Source organism: Cervus elaphus, chromosome 25, assembly GCF_910594005.1.
Source record: "Cervus elaphus chromosome 25, mCerEla1.1, whole genome shotgun sequence".
Lineage (NCBI taxonomy): Eukaryota > Metazoa > Chordata > Mammalia > Artiodactyla > Cervidae > Cervus > Cervus elaphus.
This window is the reverse complement of record NC_057839.1, coordinates 42,116,689-42,137,758: the sequence shown is the minus strand read 5'-3', so window position 1 is coordinate 42,137,758 and position 21,070 is coordinate 42,116,689. Positions and strand designations below refer to the sequence as shown.

General features: G+C 39.8%; 1 protein-coding gene across 3 annotated transcripts in view; it reads right to left on the bottom strand.

Annotated features, from left to right (window-relative positions):
* ADAMTS12 (ADAM metallopeptidase with thrombospondin type 1 motif 12) overlaps positions 1 to 21,070 on the bottom strand; it is a 378,754-nt gene that overhangs the window by 81,284 nt on the left and 276,400 nt on the right. For all 3 annotated transcript variants that reach the window (XM_043887193.1, XM_043887192.1, XM_043887194.1), the window contains 2 exons: positions 17,433 to 17,677; positions 15,645 to 15,783 (listed from right to left, as the gene is read on the bottom strand). In XM_043887193.1, the coding sequence (XP_043743128.1) occupies positions 15,645 to 15,783; positions 17,433 to 17,677 (384 nt within the window). The remainder of the gene's footprint in view (positions 1 to 15,644; positions 15,784 to 17,432; positions 17,678 to 21,070) is intronic.

The following is a 21,070-nucleotide window of genomic DNA, read 5'->3' as shown; positions in this document are numbered from 1 at the left end:
AACACTGTGGAGCTAAGGCATGCCATCCCCACTGTATCCTGTCTAAATTTCTGACCTACAGAATCTTACCTACGTGCATGCATGCTAAGTCTCCTCAATCGTCTCTGACTCTTTGTGACCACATGTACTGTAGTCCCCCAGGCTCCTCTGTCCATGGGATTCTCTAGGCAAGAATACTGGAGTGGGTTGCCATGCCCTTCTCCAGGGGGATCTTCCTAACCCAGGGACTGAACCTGAGTCTCTTACATCTCCTGCATTGGTAGATAGGTTCTTTACCAGTCCAGTTTTATAGATAAGAAGCCCAATCTTACCTACAGAGCACAGTAAAATGGTTGTTTTAGTACACTAAATTTAGGTTGCCATGTTATATAGCAATAGTAACCAGAATAGTACTCAATAAATGCTAGCTTCCTTCTTTTTTTGAGTCATGACCCAGAGCTACCACTGAGGTTGGCTTGCTAGGAAACTCACCACTACTGATTTTATTGACTTTTCATTTCACCCTCTCCTGTGTTTTCTGTTTTCATTCCATTTTTTTGTTTGTTTGTTTGTTTTCACTCTAGATCCATTCTGCGGAAGCTGATGCTATGGATTGCTGTGGCTTCCAATTAGATTTGGGGAATGGAGACACTGTTTCTTTGGATAATTGCTCCTTCTTTTACTTCTTTAGACCTAGGATGGTAGCTTTGTTCCCTCCATCCTCTACTATTAATGGATGGACAGAGGTAATGAATCACCTTTCTTAGCTTCCCTAAGCCCTATGCACACCTTTGAAAGTAGTCAAGGTATTCTGTTTGGGTGTGCAGGGCACCTTGACTGATAACATCTTCATTGTAATAAAAAGCTCAAACCATTAATTATGAGTGGCATAGTCATTAATCAACTCCGTAAACCAACTGCTGACATAACAGAATCTTTCTCTGACATAGGATATTGTAATACTTCTTTGTGGAGGGGGTCAGAATCAGTCATCATTTTAAGAGTAGTAATCAGGATATAACACTGCAAATGCAGAAAGTGTAACAGATTAGGTCGAATCTATGTGACCCTGACCTTTTCCTGTAATTCAAAAAAGAAAAATGATGTTGGCTTTTAAATCTGGCTTGCCTTTTGACCCTTTAACATACACACTGAACACAGCCCACAAAGAAATTTTAAGTGATTAAGGTGCCAATCAAATGTTGGCTCAGAATGAAGTTAACTGATTATCTATAAGTATTTACTTGAAAAGGGCAGTAAGTGGAAATCAATCACATTCTAAATAGATGAGAATCAAACCCAAAGTTTTGTAGAGGAATCTGAGTCACTGTCTCCACATATAGCAATGAGAATGTCACCATGAAGCTGTAAACATATAGCAAACTTGATTAGACACTGGTAGTGAGAGGTTGGGGCTTTCTTGAGGCTCAGAAGGTAAACAATTGACCTGCGATGTAAGAGACCTGGTTTGATCCCTGGGTCAGGAAGATCCCCTGGAGAAGGGCATGGCAACGCACTCCCGTTTTCTTGCTGGAGAATTCCATGGACAGAGAAGCCTGGTGTGCTACAGTCCATGGGGTTGCAAAGAGTCGGACACGACTGAGTGACTAACACACACTGAGAGATTAATTAAGAACTTTTACTTTTAAAAAATTATCTTCATATACACTTGAACCTGATCATCTTGAGTGAAGATTATCCCTTGATATAAAGAACAAGTTTCTTATGTCCAAAACCAAAACAAAATTAAACAGAACAATGCAGTTCATCATATTCTCAATTCAATATTGAGATTGTAAAATAAAGAGAGACTGTTATATGGTTAATTTAGCTCATACAAGAATTTTCTGACTTAAAAATTTAATTTAGGAGGAGATAAACTGAAGACTTAGCTTATGGTAATGATCTGTGGCAGAAAATGTAAGATTTCCTATTATTTTAACTTAAGATCAAAGATACTCAAGCACTGAATATTTAATCACAGCATCTGAAAAAGATTCAAAGTACTGTGTACCCAGTCTTTAAAATACTGAAAAAGAACAAGATCTTTTTAAAAAATAACCATTTGAGGACAAGTTAAGCAGTACAAGTTAAATTTTACACCAGGACATAATTGATAATTCTCCTAAAACTGGATATAACCTGGAGTCTAATAATGTGAGATAAAAATAAACACTGCCAGAATTCTCTTAAATAAACAGAAACAACATTTAACTTCATAGGAAGAATAGGAATTATATAACCATATGTCTTGTTGGCAAGTCTATCTAAATCTATAAACTTTCAATTTCAGTTCCCAATAAACATGTATTTTGTATTTTCTGGCTCCTTGACTCCCTTTATCTCTGAGTTTCTTTATCAGTGAATTCAGACCTATCCTTCATAATGAAGGTTCAGTCAAGAAGAACTTGAATCCCATCACTGCAAGAGCTCAAATACATTGATGTGCATGTGTGTCTTCAACAACCACTACAATGTCGACCTTAATACCACCACCACTGGCATTAGAAATGGTTTTGAATCCTGCTTTTAACATGTATCAAATGATCTTGGGCAGTCTTTCTAACCTCCTCCAACCTCATTTTCCTCATCCTCGTGTTCATGAGAGTATTGTATAAGGTTGCTGTGAGGATGTAAATGATGCATACACTCTGATATATACATGATGTATCTAAGATGATGTCCCCTAAGTCCTGGCACAGTGCTTAATGCATGTTAGGTCCCTGAGAAAAGATTTTAGCCTGAATGTGAAGCCTCTTTGTAACCCACTCACTAATCATGGGGCATTATTTGCCTGCACAGCTCTGTTTCCTGAATGTTGTGAGGTCAGGGTTGGCTTCACACTCTGATACCAGGGAATAGAGCAAATCTAACTCATCCCGTCCTCATAGTCCAATAATGTGAGCTTCTTACTGCAAACAACAGAAGCCTGATTTATACGATTATTTCTCTAGCTCAAAAGGACATTGAAACTGACTTCAGTAAGTACAAATATTAATTGGATATCAACTAATGAGGTCTGATTTTATTATTGTCCATTGCTGAAACCCACACTTGTCACAACACTGGTTAAGACTTAAGGCCAATAATTTCTTCTTCCCTGAAATCCCAATGAACTGATTACATATACTGACTGTCATGATCAGAAAGAAATTTTTAAAGAAATAAGTAAGTACATAAGATATGCTCAAATAGGAGCATTGCTGGTGCTTGAAGAATGCTTAATGGAATGAGGTAGGATCCATTTTCAAAACTTAGGAAAGTTTTGAAAAGAAGTACTCTTTCCTGCTTATAATTCCTCTTCTACACCTTCTATGTACACATCAGGCAAAGCACAAGCTTAAAAAAGAGGCAGAGGCTAGAAACATCTCACAAAACTCACAGGTTAACAAGAAAAGCAGTCAGCCAGCAATTTCAGGGAACACTGAGCAAAGCCAGCCTTCAGAGAAGCCAACTAAGAGATTCCCAGAAAGTGCATTATTAGGGAACCAAACTAAGGTCCTGGAAACAGGGGAGGGACTAATCTCTGCTGGCCGCATGTGATAAAAAAGGGATGGAATGCGACGAAGATGACCAGTAGAATATGAGAACATTAGATTAGCCTCCTTGGAAAGGATTCTGGTTAAAAGTTCCATATGTAGGGAACTTGGAAGTTGCCACTCTGTTGTAATGACAAGTAAAAATCTGGACAGACTGAAAAACCAACTATTCTTCTTGGGCATGTGAGAGGAAAGGGTATAGGTCAAACTGCTATCTCTAAGACTTGAGACGTGGACAGATGAATAGAGGGAGTCACAGATTCCCAACTTCCCAAAGCAGAAACTCATAAGTGGACCATCATGGGAAGCTGAATTTCACAAACTTAATGTTAAAAGAGTAACTAAAGACCCTCTTGATGAAGGTGAAAGAGGACAGTGAAAAAGCTGGCTTACAACTCAACATTCAAAAAACTAAGATCATGGCATCCAGTCTCATCACTTCATGGCAAATAGATGGGAAAACAATGGAAACAGTGACAGACTTTATTTTCTTGGGCTCCAAAATCACTGAAGATGGTGGCTGCAGCCACAAAATTGAAAGATGTTTGCTCCTTGGAAGAAAAGCTATGATAAACCTAGACAGCATATTAAAAAGCAGAGACACTATTTTGCCAACAAAAGCCATCTAGTCAAGGCTACGGTTTTTCCAGTAGTCATGTATGGATGTGAGAGTTGGATCATAAAGCTGAGTGCTGAAGAATTGATGCTTTTTAAACTGTGGCTTGGAGAAGATTCCTGAGAGTCCCTTGGACAGCAAGGAGGTCAAATTGGTCAACACTAAAAGAAATCAATCCTGAGTATTCATTGGAAGGACTGATGCTGAAGCTGAAGCTCCAATACTTTGGCCACCTGATATGAAGAGCCAGCTCACTGGAAAAGACCCTGATACTGGGAAGGATTGAAGGCAGGAGGAGAAGGGGCATGACAGAGGACAGATTGTTGGATGGCATCACCGACTCAATGGACATGAGCAAGTTCTGGGAGATGGTGAAGGACAGGGAGGACTGGTGTACTGCAGTCCATGGGGTTGCAAAGAGTCGGACATGACTGAGTAACTGAACAACTGAACATCAGATACCAAACCACAGATCCAGGATATCCCAAGATACCACATCAGAATAAATGCCAAAAAACTACACCTAGGTATATCATGTTCAGATTACAGAAAATCAAAGACAAAGAAAAAAATTGTGAAACAAGTCAGAGGGAAAAAACACCTTACTCACAGAGGCACAAAGAACTGCATAAGACTTCTCAGAAATCTCACAAGCAAGAGGAGAGTGGAGTGAAATACTAGAATTGTTGAGAGAAAAAAAAAAACAAAAAACAGCAACCTAGAATTGGGCACCCTATGAAATTACCATTCAAAAGAGAAGCAGAAATACTTTCTCAGACAAACAAAAGTGGAAGGAATTTGTTGCCAGTAGACCTGTGGGAAAGAAATGTTAAGAAAGAAGGAAACCATTAAAAATCAGAAACTTTAATCCATATTAAAAAAAGGAAAAGCATTAAAGAAGCAATAAATGAAGGTTAAATAAAAACTTGCATTTTTTTTATTCTGAGCTGATCTAACAGAAAACAGTTTTTTAAAAATATTAATAATAATACCAACAGTGTATTCAGTTATTTTGATTATGATGCCTATGTGTGTATGATACATATGTATATGGGCTTAGGTACATAAACAAATAAAATGAATGACAGAAATGATACAACAGACAAGAGGCAGTAACTAGGATTATTTTGTTATTATAAGGTATTCTTACTGCCTATGAAGTGGTAAAGTGCTATTAATATTTGAAAGTGGACTTGGATTAGCTGTAAACATATATTGCTAATTCTAGGGCAAACACTAAAAAAAATAGATTAGCTACTCTAGGCTAAGAGTTCTCACTAGTTCATTAGTAAAAGGCAACTGGAAAGTTATCAGATCTCTACTGTGTGCTACTAGTAGTTTATTTTATATATTTATGCATATGATAAACTATATAGTCCTTATTCTGTAGCATATATTTAAATCTGTCTCAATGAATCCTATTATTTTTATGAAGCCCTACATATTGAAACATATATATTTTGATATTTTTGGGGGTTAATATCTGGACTTGGTTGATCCAACTTGACAGTTACAGAGGATAAAGAGATTCCCTATTGGCTCAGATGGTAAAGAATCTGCCCGCAATGCAGGAGACGTGGGTTCAATCCCTGGGTCAGGAAGTTCCTCTGAAGAAGGGCATGGCAACCCACTCCAGTATTCTTGCCTGGAGAATTCCATGGACAGAGGAGCCTGGTGGGCTCAGTCCACTGGGTCACAAAGAGTTGGACAGACTGAGTGACTAACACTTTCTTTTTTTTTTTTTAAATCCTACTTGACAATTAACAGAGGACAAGCCAGATGGAATAGCACCAAGATGAGTGCAATTTTAAAAAGTCAAGGAAGTATCTGACTCTGATTTTCTGTCTTCTAAACATCACTATGGGCTTCCCAAGTGGCTCAGTGGTAAAGAATCTGCCTGCCAATGCAGGAGATGGGCGATTGATCCCTGGGTAGAGAATATCGCCTGGAGGAGGGAATGGCAACCCACTCCAGTATTCTTGTCTGCAATATCTATGGACAGGGGAGCCTGGTGGGCTATATAGTCTATGGGGTCACAAAGAGTTGGACTGAGCGACTGAGCATGCACAATCACTATATGGTCACCTATCAGGATTAGAGTAAAATACATGCCTTAATGTATTATTCTCACCCTTTATCAAGGATATGTGGACATATCCCAGATGTATGTGATTATTCTGAGCCTTCATAGGAATCCTGTTAGATAGACCCTCGATTAGTTTCAGTGAATGTAGGTATCTGTTCTATATGTATTTATTTCTAATGAACATGATCTAGTTTCTAAGGCAGTTTAGTACAGTTCTAGCAATCTCCAGGAGCTTCCCATGGTCTTTGGAATTGTCAGTATTTGCCTTTTCCTATCAGAACATGATGTTTCTTAAACAAAGGGACAATGATTGATTATACTGCAGAGAGAATTCAGCCAAGCCAGGTGATGTCCAGAGTGGGGCAGGGGGACATGTTCTCTCTTTGGTGCAGGTCACTGTTGTACTTCTACACCTAAAAACACAGCATCGAGGAGACCACAGACACACAACTGGCAAAGGTCACACTCAGAAGTGATGACTCACTGTCTCACAATAGTGCCACTGCTGTAAGTTTTACGAGACATAAGGCAATTTTGGTTAGAATGTACTACAACTAGAAGCTTCCTGCAGTACTGAGGTTAGAATGGGGCAAAACTATGGCTCTTTCAGTCTTATAAAAGTGAGCTTGAGGTTTTGCCAAAATATTTCTTTTTAGTAAAGAGTCCTGAAGCTTCCTAAAGCTCAACACAGCATCTGTGTCAAGCCATTTCTGCAGCTGTTCCTTCACAGATAATCCATTGGTTACACTTTCATGGTTGATCTTTTGATGGGTGACTGGGGTAAATTTTCTTCAACAAGCCTCTTGTAATGAATGGTAGCGCTTGTTCTTCCATTCCCTTCCAACCTTTCCCAAGGGACAGCTCATCCTAAATTCTTCCAGAGTCACCCCAAAGTCACGCCCCACAGATAAAGCAGGAGTAAAATCAAATATGGCAGAGAGGACAGAAGAATGAACACAAACAGGAGATGCTGTTGTTGTTATACTCGGAGTTCTCTTTGAAAAGTGGGCTGTGGGAAGTAAGTGGGCTGGCTTTGATGATAGTCAACTAAATTTATAATATTCTCTTGCCAAATTTTCATATGGATTTCTGCTCCCGAACAAAGATAAAAATTGAAAATAAACTAAGGAAATAACATCTTAGTGGATTTTTTTAAATCATAAATTTCATTTTAAGTAAGTTAGTTATCTCAACTGTTAATAATATAAAAGCAGAAAAAACACAGGCTGCCTTTTGCCAGATTTAATCAGAATGCTCTATCTACAATAATCAATATAACTTGCTTCTTGTCCTTCACTCATTTCAACAAAAATTATTGCATTTTCTCACAAACTATATTTTTTGGATTCCTCATTTTGTTCTTGTTCCTGGAGGCATGTTAGTTTAAATTCATCTTTGAAAAAAGGAGAAGGGGTATGTATGTGGAGGCAAAATATTCTCTTAAAGCCAACAGATATAGAGTTGCCTCTACACAGATATAGAAGGAGTTGACTGTACACACAAGTTGCCTGATTGGGAAGTGGAAGCCTCTTGATTTAGAGACGTGTGACAGCCTTTGGTGGATGGGCACAGGCAACATCCCACCAGTCCTTCTTTAGCAGGTCAAGACTGAACCAGCAGAGGCAGAGCTCTATCTTTCCCTTGGAACATATCATTTTGGTTCTCCTTCAAAAGCTTTCATCCAGATAAGAAGCCAATGACTGATTACATCTTACTGAATTTATATTTTAGTAGATCTCTGCTCAGAATAGACAAGAGTAATACATAGGTGTTGGCGAAGACTCTTGAGAGTTCTTTGGATGGCAAGGAGATAAAATCAGTCAGTCCTAAAGGAAATCAACCCTGAATATTCATTAGAAGGACTGATGCTGAAACTGAAACTCCAATACTTAGGCCACCTGAGGCAAAGAGCCAACTCACTGGAAAAGACTCTGATGCTAGGAAAGATTGAAGGCAGGAGAACTAGGAGGTGACAGAGGATGAGATGGTTGGATGGTATCACTGACTCAATGGACATGAGTTTGAGCAAACTCCAGGAGATAGTGAAGGACAGGGAAGCCTGGCACGCTGCAGCCCATGAAGTTGCAAAGAGTTGGACATGACTTCGCTGAACAAAAACAACAAATATGTAAAATTACTGGTGGTTCAGTAATATGCAAAATTATAAAAAGTATTCAATTATAACTATTTAAAAGGGAAAACCAATATGTCACAATGCTTAAATGTAGGTAAAAATTCTGGCAAAAGGGTGAGCAGGACTTAAGTGAAGGGTCTGCCAGAAGCTATTGTGGGTGGTGGCCATGTACTTGGCTCCAGTGAAGTCTCAGGGCTTTAACTGCTCCATCTGAGATGGGAAGGAGACCACCCTTACCACAAACTTCCTAGATCCTAACTTGAACTTCAGGCCTAGGAAGGTGGCAAAGTAAGGACTCAGCTTGTCACATAAACACTCCACCAAGCTGCCTGCTGTCTCTGTGATAATTCCTAATGTATTTTCAATGTCACAAGGAGAGGCAATTCTGAACCACCTTAACAAGTACTGTCCTGAAATGAAGTCCCACAGGGTGGTCAGGAAAAAAGTGCCAAAACTAGGAAGAGTGGGTGCATGTTGAGAGTAAAAGGGAGAAAAAGGACAGGAAAGAGAAAAATAAAAAGACACCAAAAGGGAGAGTTTGTCCATAAAGAAGGTTGAGCACCAAAGAGTTGAAGCTTTCAAATTGTTGTGCTGGGGAAGACTCTTGAAAGTACCTTGGACTACAAGATCAAACTAGACAATCCTAAAGGAAATCAACCCTGAATATTCACTGGAAAGACTGATGCTGAAGCTCCAATACTTTGGTCACCTGATGCGAAGAGCTGACTCATTGGAAAAGACCCTGATGCTGGGAAAAATTGAGGGCAGGAGGAGAAGGAGGTGACAGAGGATGAGATGATTGGATGGCATCATTGACTCAAAGAACATGAGTTTGAGCAAGCTCTGGGAGACAGTGGAGGACAGAGGAGCCTGGTATGCTGCAGTCCATGGGGTTGCAAAGAATTTGACACAACTTAGTGACTTAACAACAAATAGGAAATCATGCTCAAATCAAACCTATAAATTATAATTCCAAAGTCCATAAAGAAATATAATATCATCAAAAAAGCAAGAGAGTCCCAGAAAAACATCTATTTCTGCTTTATCGACTATGCCAAAGCCTTTGACTGTGTGGATCACAACAAACTGCAGAAAATTCTGAAAGAGATGGGAATACCAGACCACCTGATCTGCCTCTTGAGAAACCTATATGCATGTCAAGAAGCAACAGTTAGAACTGGACATGGAATAACAGACTGGTTCCAAATAGGAAAAAGAGTATGTCAAGGCTGTATATTGTCACCCTGCTTATTTAACTTATATGCAGAGCACATCATGAGAAATGCTGGACTGGATGAAGCACAAGCTGGAATCAAGATTGCCGGGAGAAATAGCAATAACTTCAGATATGCAGATGACACCACCCTTATGGCAGAAAGTGAAGAAGAACTAAAGAGCCTCTTGATGAATGTGAAAGAGGAGAGTGAGAAAGTTGACTTAAAGCTCAACATTCAGAAAACTAAGATCATGGCATCTGGTCCTATCACTTCACGGCAAAGAGAGGTGGAAACAGTGGAAACAGTGGCTGACTTTATTTTTGGGGGCTCCAAAATCACTGCAGATGGTGATTGCAGCCATGAAATTAAAAGACACTTACTCCTTGGAAGGAAAGTTATGACCAACCTAGACATCATGTTAATAAGCAGAGACATTACTTTGCCAACAAAGGTCCATCTAGTCAAGGATATGGTTTTTCCAGTAGTCATGTATGGATGTGAGAGTTGGGCTGTGAAGAAAGCTGAGCGCAGAAGAATTGATGCTTTTGAACTGTGGTGTTGGAGAAGACTTTTGAGAGTCCCTTGGACTTCAAGGAGATCCAACCAGCCCATCCTAAAGGATATCAATCCTGGGTGTTCACTGGAAGAACTGATGTTGAAGCTGAAACTCCAATACTTTGGCCACCTCATGCGAAGAGCTGACTCATTTGAAAAGACCCTGATGCTGGGAGAGATTGAGGGCAGGAGGAGAAGGGGACAACAGAGAATGAGATGGTTGGATGACATCACTGACTCAATGGACATGAGTTTGGGTAAACTCTGGGAGTTGGTGATGGACAGGGAGGCCTGGCATGCTGCAGTTTATGGGGTCGCAAAAAGTTGGACACAACTGAGCAACTGAACTGAACTGAAAGACAGTAAAATAATTACAACAGGAATTTACTCAGGATAAAATATGTTTGATAGGACAGTGCTATGGAATGAACATTTGTTGACCATATGAAAATTCATATGTTGAAGACCTATCCGCCGCCCGCCCCCCTACCCCATCATGGTATTTGCAGGTGGGGCATGTGGGAGATAATTGGGTCATGAGGCTGAGGTCCTCATGACAGAACAGACACCCTTATGTAAAGAAGAATGGGCATGAGAGAGCTTGCTCTCTCTGCCATGTAAGGATACAGTGAGAAGATAGCCATCAAGTCAGAAGATTCTCACTGAGAACTGAATCTGTGAGCACCTTGACCTTGGAATTTCTAGCCTGCAGAACTGTGAGAAATGAAGCTTCCCAGTCTGTTGTGTTTTATAATAGCAGTCCAAACTGAAAAAGACAGCAATCTGACATATATTTTAAAATAAGCATGCTACTTGCTGCCTTTGGACATTTTCACTTGGACATCTCACACGCACTTTAACTGAATTCACATAATTATAAACTCCTCTTTAGAACTGTTTCTTGTTACATCTCCCTGCTTCAGTGAGTAAAACTGCATTTAGCCAACTATGCAAAGGAGAACACTGAGTGTTACCTTTCAACCATCCCTCAGGCTCAAAAAACTCCCTACCGACAGATAAACTGAATCAACCACTAAGTCCAGGCTAGTCCACCTCCTAAATATCTCCACATTTGTATAATTTTTCTACCTGTAACACCTTACTTTTATTTATTTACTTACTTTTAAACTTCTTTATTGAGGTATAGCCGACTAACAAAAAATGTTTTGACAGTTTCAAGTAAACCACGAAGGGACCTAGCCATATATATACACTTATCTTTTCTCCTCCAAACCCCCAACACCATCCAGGTTGCCACATAACATTGAGCAGAGTTCCATGTGCTATACAGCAGGGCCTTGTTGGTTATCCATTTTAAACATAGCAGTGTGTACCACTTTACTTTTAGTTCAAGCCACTAATATTATTCCCCCAGATGACTGCCAAGATCGTCTTTCTCTATGCCATTCCTCTAGTGTTTCTCCCACATGGAAACAAAACATTGACCCTAGTTAACTCTGGGAGAAAGGAAAGAGAGTGGAATTAGGGAGTGCTCTTTAAGTATATTGGTGCAATTTTTTATTCTTTAAAAATGAAGATTGAAATAAACATGACATAATAATAAGATCTGATAAACTTGAGTGGTTGATATACAGGAGTTTGCTACTGCATTCTCCTTTTCTTGCTGGGACATTTGAAATATTATCCAGTGAAAAAGTGTAAAACTAAAATAACACAATAACAAAATGAATAAAGTAAAATAAAATGATTGCTACTATCCATTTGTAACCCTTTTACTATGGGAACCAATTTGATAATAAATTTCTTAATGTTTGGTATAAATATCTTACTTTTTGAACCTGGAAATTACATTTTCAAATTAACATTTAATGAGATCATTCTTCACATGGGCCCCAAGACGCTCATTAGAGGGTGTAATGATCAATAAGGAATTGGCTAAGGGAATTTTGCTTTGTCTTGCCAGTGAAATATAATGGGTCCCTAAAAATGATTGCTCTGGAGACTGAATAATACATGGAAAGGTACCTATGTTAGGATGTTAAATGAAAACATGGGTGTTTGTGTACATAAATCCATCCACATGCACACAACTATAAACATCTACTGGAGAAGGAAATGGCAACCCACTCCAGTGCTCTTGCCTGGAAAATCCCATGGGTGGAGGAGCCTGGCAGTCTACAGTTCACGGGGTTGCAAAGAGCTGGACACTACTGAGCAATTTCACTTTCTTTCACATAAACATCTATGATGAGAAACAAGAATATTGAAGGGCAATGAAGCAAAATACCAAAGTGCATATACATCAGGGTGCTGATTTTAAAAAAAATTTTTCATTAACATATTTAACTTAGTTTTATAATATATAAAGTTTTAACTTCACATAAAAATACACCACCAAATGATTCAATGTTAATTTGATTCTTCTCTTTTTGTTTCTTAATGAGTCTTGCTAATGGTTTGTCAATTTTGTTTATTTTTTCAAAAAACCAGCTTTTAGCTTTGTTGATTTTTGCTATGGTCTCTTTAGTTTCTTTTGCATTTATTTCTGTCCTAATTTTTAAGATTTCTTTCCTGAAATGATTCAGTGTTTCAGGCATGCTTCAATCTTTATATTTAACAGTGAGTGTCCTGTGTAAATATTAGCATTTCATTCTCTATGTCTGAGAGTACGAAGGTGGATATGCTGTCACTCTTCTCTGCCAGAATGAACACAACACAGGGCTATTTGAATAGATAGCAGAGGCTGAAATCCAGGTGAGTATGTGGCCACTATGATTGCTCTGCTAAGGTTTAATAAGCAGAGTGACATTTGCCCAAGTTGGCCGAGGTGTAGCTGAAGGACCAGGCTGTATCAAAATCAAAGGCCCAATTCACATTTGGTAAGGCTGTTGCATCTCCTTGCTAACTGCAGATGTATCTTTATGATTCTCACACCAATCAGCCATTTATATTGTATTTCCCCTGTTCTGAAATATCACACAAGTCATGCAAAGGGTTCAACCTATACTGAAATTGAAGTAGTGGGTGGATGATGTTTTCTTCTCTGAGGAGGCTCTGCTAAGGCAGGAAAATGGCTGAGTTTCTCTCCATGGTGTCTTGGGACAAATGATTCAAACTTAAAGCTTAAAACCCCAGGATAGAGAAGCCTAGCAGGCTATAGTCTGTGGGGTTGCAAAAGACTGGGACACAACTTAGCAACTAAACAACAACAACAATCCTTGCACAGAAAAGAGAACAAAAGGGATGCAAAATTGAAAAAGTATGTGTTAGCCACAATGAAGTCTCGATGACCTCATGCTCCTCACAAGTGCTCCTCAGGGAAATATTTTCTTATTTTCTGCTTAAGTAGCTTTTGCTTCTCAGCGTGTCCAGCCCTCCTGGGCAGTGGGAGCAGGATCCTTGGTGGGAACAGCAGGACTGGCTCTTACGGATGCCCCTGAGGCTGCTGCCAGTGCACGTTTGACCTGGACAGATTTCCAGAGGTTTGGGGTTTTCAAAATGTCACGCATTTTGAAATGAACATGATGACCTGTTATCTCTAAAGGTTGTGTGCTGTATGCTCACTAGTGTCTGACTCTTTGCAACACTGTGGCCAACCAGGCTCCTCTGTCCATGGGATTCTCCAGGCAAGAATACTGGAGTAGGTTGCCATTTCCTTCTCCATTCTAAAGGTTAGCTCTTGCTTTTCTATATTGAAGGAGGGAAAGGAAGAAATCAGTAATACAAAAATTGTCTCACTGTCGCTGGATGTCTTTCCATGATTATCTCCCAGGGGGCAGGGGGTAGAAGGAGCAAGCAGACAAGTGGAACAAAATACATGAGAGGAAGCCAGGGAGACGGACACTGTGTTCTCCTGGCTCCTTCACTCCATCACGTTGATTCTCTTTGCTGTATTGCTGATTCTGGCATTTCAGCATATAGTTGTCCTTGTTTTATAGGCAGTAGTAACAATGCATACATGCCTGCTAAGTCACTGCAGTCGTGTCCGATTCTTTGCAACCCGACAGACCGTAGCCCGCTAGTCTGTCCATGGGATTCTCCAGCCAAAAATACTGGAGTGGGTTGCTTTGCCCTCCTCCAGGGGATTTTCCTGACCCAGGGATCGAAGCCACTTCTCTTATGTTTCCTTCTTTGGCAGGTGGGTTCTTTACCACTAGCGCTAGTTGCTCTCATATATGCAGTAGTAACAATAGAGGCAGAAAATTCCAGAACAGACTTGGACAGGATCCAAAAGAAGAAAAGAGAGTTAGAGTCTACTATTAAAGCCCCCAAATGAGTGAAGAGCCCCAAGTACAAGAACAGGCCCCGACTCCTGCCTTCAGAGACCTCGAGAGCCCATGTTCTACAAGCGTCCACGTGCTCCTGTCCAGCTTCTAGCATCGGTCTGCAGCTGGACTGTACCTACACGGCTGAGGCCAACCAACAAAACCTAAGCAGAAGTGGTCTGCATCACTCCAGGCCAAGGCCATTATGAAGGGCCATTCTGCCTCTTCAATTCCTCCCCTCCCAGCGGGGCAATTTCAGATGTCTCAGCTACAAGACAAAGCAGGGTCATCTGATCTATGTCAGATGCAGAATGGGATAAAAATAAACCTTCACTGTGTTCCTAAGATTTTGATTTGTTACTGCAGCAGAACTTGTCCTATCCTGGCATACTTAACAGCAAGGAACCTCTTCGATGCTTGATTTTTTTTTTTCAATGCTTGATTTTATGAGACAAAACTATTATTCCTGTAGGTATGAAAAACTGATCAATTGGAGACAGAAGAAGACCATTGGGCTAAGAATCAGGAGAGCTGGTTATGGTCTGGATGTGGCCGTAATTAAAAGGATGCCTCTTGTAGGTGGTTTGACTTCTGTGATCCATCAACCAGAGCAGTTATAAATCTTTATGTTTTGCTTTTTAAAAAGACACACAGGTTCTCACAAAGCACTGGATTTGAGCTCCATGAGGCCCTTGAGGGTTGGGATGGGGTGGGAAATGGGAGGGAGGTTCAAGAGGGAGGGGACGTGGGTGTACCTATGGCGGATTCATGTTGATGTACGGCAGAAACCAACAGAATACTGTAAAGCAATTATCCTCCAATTAAAAATAAATAAATAAGTAAGTAAAAAGACATGTAGGGACTTCCCTGGCAGTCCAGTGGCTAAGACTCCAAGCTCCCAATGCAGGGAGCCCAGATTCCACCCTTGGTCAGGGAACTAGATCCCACATGCTGCAACTAAGAGTTAGCATACTACAACTAAAGATCCCACATGCCGAAACAAAGACCTGGCAAAGCCAAATAAATAAATATAGAAAACAAAACACTTGTAACTCTTTATGTAAACAAAACTTTTCATGAGGATAGTATATAAAGCTGATTAAAAAAAAAAAAAAAAAACCAAACCGCCTCTTTGTTTATACCATGCCTGACACATTTACTACCCATAGAAGCCCCTGGGCACTCTTTGTAGAGCCCTGCAGACCCAGGGGCATGAGTGCAAACTGCCGGCTTGACCTGTCTCCATGGCTTATTCTGAACTCATGGTTCATAGAGAGAGCATCTGTTCTCACCTGTTCCACATGTTACACTGCACTCTGTCCAGCGGCCATACTGCCAGAAGTACACCAGCTTCTCCACGTCATTGTCAAGGCCATCCTTCCGGATTGTGTACTCATACTTGATACCAGGGTTAGTCACCTGGAATAGAAGCTAAAGAGCAAGAGAGGGGTCATGCTAAACTCCGATGTGACCTTACACTGCAAATCACAGTCACATAAAAATCCTGCCCAATGTCCACCACCTTAAAGTAGTCATGAAGGCATGCACTGGAACAAACGCCATTAAATAAATACATCTACTTCCACCTGTGAGTCTACATACATCTACATCTAATCTGCCCCAATCTATTATTTCTTGACTGAATTCCCATGGGAAATCTAATCATATGGGAATTATCCTGAGGGATTGACCAGAGTACCCTTTCCAACAATAGCTGGTAGGTCACTCTGTGCCCTTGCATACCTACTAACTTTGTGGTTATGAGTAATTTCCTTGATCTCTTTGTGCCTTACTTTCCTTATCAACAAGGTAAGGATAATCACAGCATGACTATGGATTGCTGAAGAGGGCTAAATAAATCATCGTTATGTGATTATATATGGTTGGATCTGTGCCTGGCATATAGTTAGCACTCAGTAAACACTAATTTGGTTGTTATTGCTTTATGATGCCCTCTTCTAACTCTTAGGCTGATTTCTTTAAAACATATAATTCTGCGGTTAAAATGGTCATGGGTTTTAGCCAAAGCATAAAATTGTAATCAGAATTTGGGACCTTCTCCTCCTTTTCCCTCTCCAGGCAATCTATTTATCAGGTGTTTGAAATAGATTCATCTTACATTAGAGGTGGTGGATTGGTTGCTCCATGGAATTGCAGGTCCTCATATATAAAACTTTTCCCTGGTGGGCCTCTAAAATGTAAGGTCTCTTGACATTTACGGATCATGGCTGTCAAGCCTTGACTTCCAGCTTCTGTGAATGCTCTGATCTCTGGTTCTGAAATGACTTTCCTCTAAATTCTGAATATAGTTAGATGTCACTGTCTCTTGGGCCATTCGTAATCCCCAACCTGCCTTGCCTCTGCTGCTATAATTATCCCACTCCTTTTCTACAGTTCTTTGCCAGTACGGTAGACAAATCACTTCTGCCTTTGAAGAGCACATCCCATATATAAATATATTTCTCCTCCAAGGGTTTTAGAAAGTCAAATCTTTTGTCTGAGGACAACCACATGAAAACACGTGAAAGAACCTTGTCAGTTCATCACCACTGCCTGAAAGCTGTTTGAAAACTCATAACAGGCTGACATAGACTGGTGCTATCATTTTCATATCCAAGGAAAAACTCATCCTGAAATAAATAGCCTGCATTGACCATACTGGAAACTGAACTCCATGGATGATATTAGGGCCCCTGACATTCCATCATGAGAATTTCAGCAATTTTAGATAATAAAGGGTTAGCAACACTTCCCACCTTGTTCCTTGCTAAAAGGAGGTTTAAGGATTCTTAATCAAGGTGTGTTAAGTCTCTTCAGCCATGTCCGACTCTTTGCGACCATATGGACTATAGCCTGTCTCTATGGTGGTTCTCCAGGCAAAATCCTAGAGTGGGTTGCCATGCCCTCTTCCAGAGGATCTTCCCAACCCAGGGGCCAAACCTGCATCTCTTGTGTCTCCTGCATTGGCAGGCAGGTTCTTTACCACTAGAGCCATATCCTCTGGCAAGCACTTTGGAAAAGAAAATTAGAAAGATCCTAACTAGTGTAAACGTCAGCAGTTTCCTTCACTTCTGTGTTACCTGGATCCACACTGACTCATTGGTGGGACCCGTGGCCATCAGTTTCTCCAGGTCTCCTTTTCTGTCGTATTGAAAGATGGTCCCTGCCAGCTTGTAGTTCCCATTCCACTGGATAATAAATCCTCCATTGAGGTAATATTTTTCAGGGTCTTCACTCCTGATGGCCAGAAAGTTTCCAGCACCTTCAACCTCCATTACCCGTATGTCCCTGGCTCCTTTTGGAATCAGTCCGATGTCAACATAACCTAAGGAGAAAAGAAAGGCATGCAGGCTAGCTGAACGCAGTCTGTTTCCAACCCATTATCCATGCTCTTTCCAGCATCTCCACCATTTAGTGCCCTTGTCTTCCTGCTGGGTGGTTACTGAGACTGGCAGATGCACTAATCATGGGGAACTTTAAGGAGCTTGGCCATGAGTAGAAATCTCAGGAGCTTTGTGACTCAGTACTTAATCAGTTTTATGAGAGGAGAGGTGAAATAAATGCAGATCAGATTCTGAAGCTTTTGTGGTTGACCCAGCATTTGTTTTTCTGTGATTTCCTGTTGATAGTTCAAGATGTTACAACCCCTAGCCAGCTTCCCATTTGCATTTTGCTTCCCCATTTTTTGCTGCTATCAGATTAATCTTCCTGAACACTTGCGGTGGCTACATCTTTTGCCTCATCCTCATTGCCTGAAAATTAAAAACAGATGAGGAAATAATTTAATCATAGCTTAAATTTATTAAGAGAATTCTGTAGGGAATCTTGCATTGATTGCCACCTGGCACACTTGAATACAACTTATGATGAGAAACTCAGCTCTGAGCACAGCTTTTTATATTGCTGGACAATTATATTCATTAAAAAGTTTTTTTCATATTTTCTTATGTTTTGATGAAATATAAACTTATGTTTTATCCTCATGTGTTCTAATCCAACATTCTCAAAAAACAGAACATCCACTTAAAGACCATGATCAATTCTAGCTACAGTCTTATCCTCACTTATTGGATATTATGGTAGGAGACCTACAGGCGAGAAATGGAATTAAAACATGAAGGGTTTCCTCTCTTTGCCAGACTCTAAGCTAAGCCCTTTATGCATTCATCCTATTTATGCTTCTTAAGAACGTAAGAAGCATATGTTCATCACCTCATAGCTGTGATAGGAAGGAAAGACTCTGGGGAAGGCACTGGGAAAGGAGTACTGAGTGTGGGATTCAGAAATCAATTCTAGTTTCTGCATCACCACGAATAAGCTCCATGCTGTCCATCAACTTATCCAACTGCTTTGAGTGTCATCTGTAAAAGGAAGGAGCTTGAATGAGATGATGTCTGACATCCTTCCTAGTGCTGATAATCAGTTATTTTACCCATTTCTAGGCTAAATTTTCTTTGTTCCTTTACTTTTTCCATACAAAACTTGATTTTAAGATCTTGATCATCCTGTCATTTCCCACTGGATTAATCCTAGGTTTTATTCTAACAAGCAAGTCCTCATCTCTGTCACCTAAAAGTGCCCTGACTGCTTTCTTTCCCTCAGACATTAACACAGCATAGAATCCTGGGTGTTAAAACCCAAAACAGGCCAGCAGGAATGATTTACTCAGAAACTGGGTACAGACCACAACTTCAGCTCTATTTTTCAAACTGGCAGCTGCCATCTAAAGGAACCAAAGTGTAAGGACATGAAGTTCTTGATTAAATTCCACGAGGCCCTCACAAACTCACCTGAGACAGTTGATTAAAACTACTAATTTACAACTAGCAGGGCAAAATATTTATCACATGTAACTGAGGGTGATGCAATTGTTTAAAAAGACTTCGGAACACTGCTTCCTACAGCCATCGCAGAGCTTCCCGTAGCGGAGCTCATGCAGAAAAGTCAACAGGCGTTAAACGATATGCTGCTGTTGTTTAGTCACTCAGTCGTGTCTGACTCTTTTGAGACCCTATGGACTGTAGCCCGCCAGGCTCTTCTGTCCATGGGAATTTCTCAGGCAAGAATACTGGAGCGGGTTGCCATTTCCTTCTCCAGGGGATCTTCCAGACCCAGGGATTGAACCCATGTCTCCTGCATTAGCAGGTGGATTCTTTACCACTGAGCCATCTGGAAAGCCCATTAAATAGTATGATAACCACCATATCCCTTGTCTTAAAACAAACAAGAAACCAAAGAAAATAAAAAAGCTATGAGAAATAGTTGAGAAAACAACCCCCAAGAGTTTGCTTTTTATTTTCCACTTAAGAATATTAAAATTAGAAATATTTATTGTGTGTAGATTCTGCCATATTAAAAGGGGAAGTACATCAAATTTAAAATAAAAGATTTGATTGAATACAATCTCTGCTTCTGAATAGTTTGTAGACAGAAGATGTAAACTGAGGCAGATTTAGCCATGAGCAAAAGTAATACATATTTATGTTTTTGCAAAAGAACACCAAAGAGAAACCCAAAAAATAAAATTCTGATATTTGGAGTTAAAAAGAACCATAACATATCCACAGACTCTTACACATGACAAAATAGCCCACAATAGAGAGGAGTGTAAAATGAAAAGTAAAAGTTTCCATTTCCCTCCACCCAGAGTCTTAAATCCCAAAGATAATTACACTTAATAGTCTCTTGGATTCTCTTTCGAAACCTTTCTTTGTACTTATAAACACACATACACATGCTTTTTTAAACAAGTGATATATCATACTATATGAACATTTTAACTATTGCTTTTTAAATTTAATGTAACTTACACATCTTTCCACATTTTTGAGCATTTCAACAACTGCCAAAACGACATAAACCCATTTTTTAACCAACATACTGTTAATGGACATTTAGGTGGAAGGGAATGACCATCTGTCTATCTACAAAATGAAGAAATGTTTTCCAAGAGAGGAGGCAATCTATGCTACATCATCCATATGTGTGTATACATATATACACACATATCTATAACCAGGATTTGTTATACACTTAAAATAGCATCTTTAATGAAAAAATGTGATTGGTAGAACAGACCTGAAAAAAACCCCCTTGAATGTCTCATATTCATGGGTCTTCTTTACAGAAATGAGAATCATATAAAAAAAGTTGTAGAGGTGAAGGGTTATTGAGACATTTATTCTATGTCAAGGGAAAATTTTCAGGGTTGGTAAGTAGTACTTACTTCAAGTAGTAAGAACGATTAATATATTCATTCAGCACATCACTTTTCTTTCATTTTCGTCAGTAAACACTATCCTTTTGCACCAGTATTGGGGAAAGTGGAAAGACATAATCTTGACCTCAAAGAAGGAGTCTCTTCTTTGTTCATGGAGACCACCTGTAAAAACCATCCCTGAGTCTAAACATCTTAAGCTAAAAGAATATTCAGGACCTTTGAGGATGGGGCAGAAGACTGGCCTCACTTCTGAAGACATATCATAGGAGCAACAATGGATTATTGGTGCTAATATGTGTCTTATCCAACTATTCTATAAAAGGGATTTGCTCATTGTCTTATTTTGTTTCCAGTCTGTCACTTCAAATAAAAATGTGTTTATGAAGGGGTCATACTGTTAACCCATGCAATTTATCTACAACTACCAGCTTGCCTTTTTCTTTTTTTTTTTTTTAATTTGTTCTGTCAGTTTGTGGCAAGCAAGACGATCCTCACTGT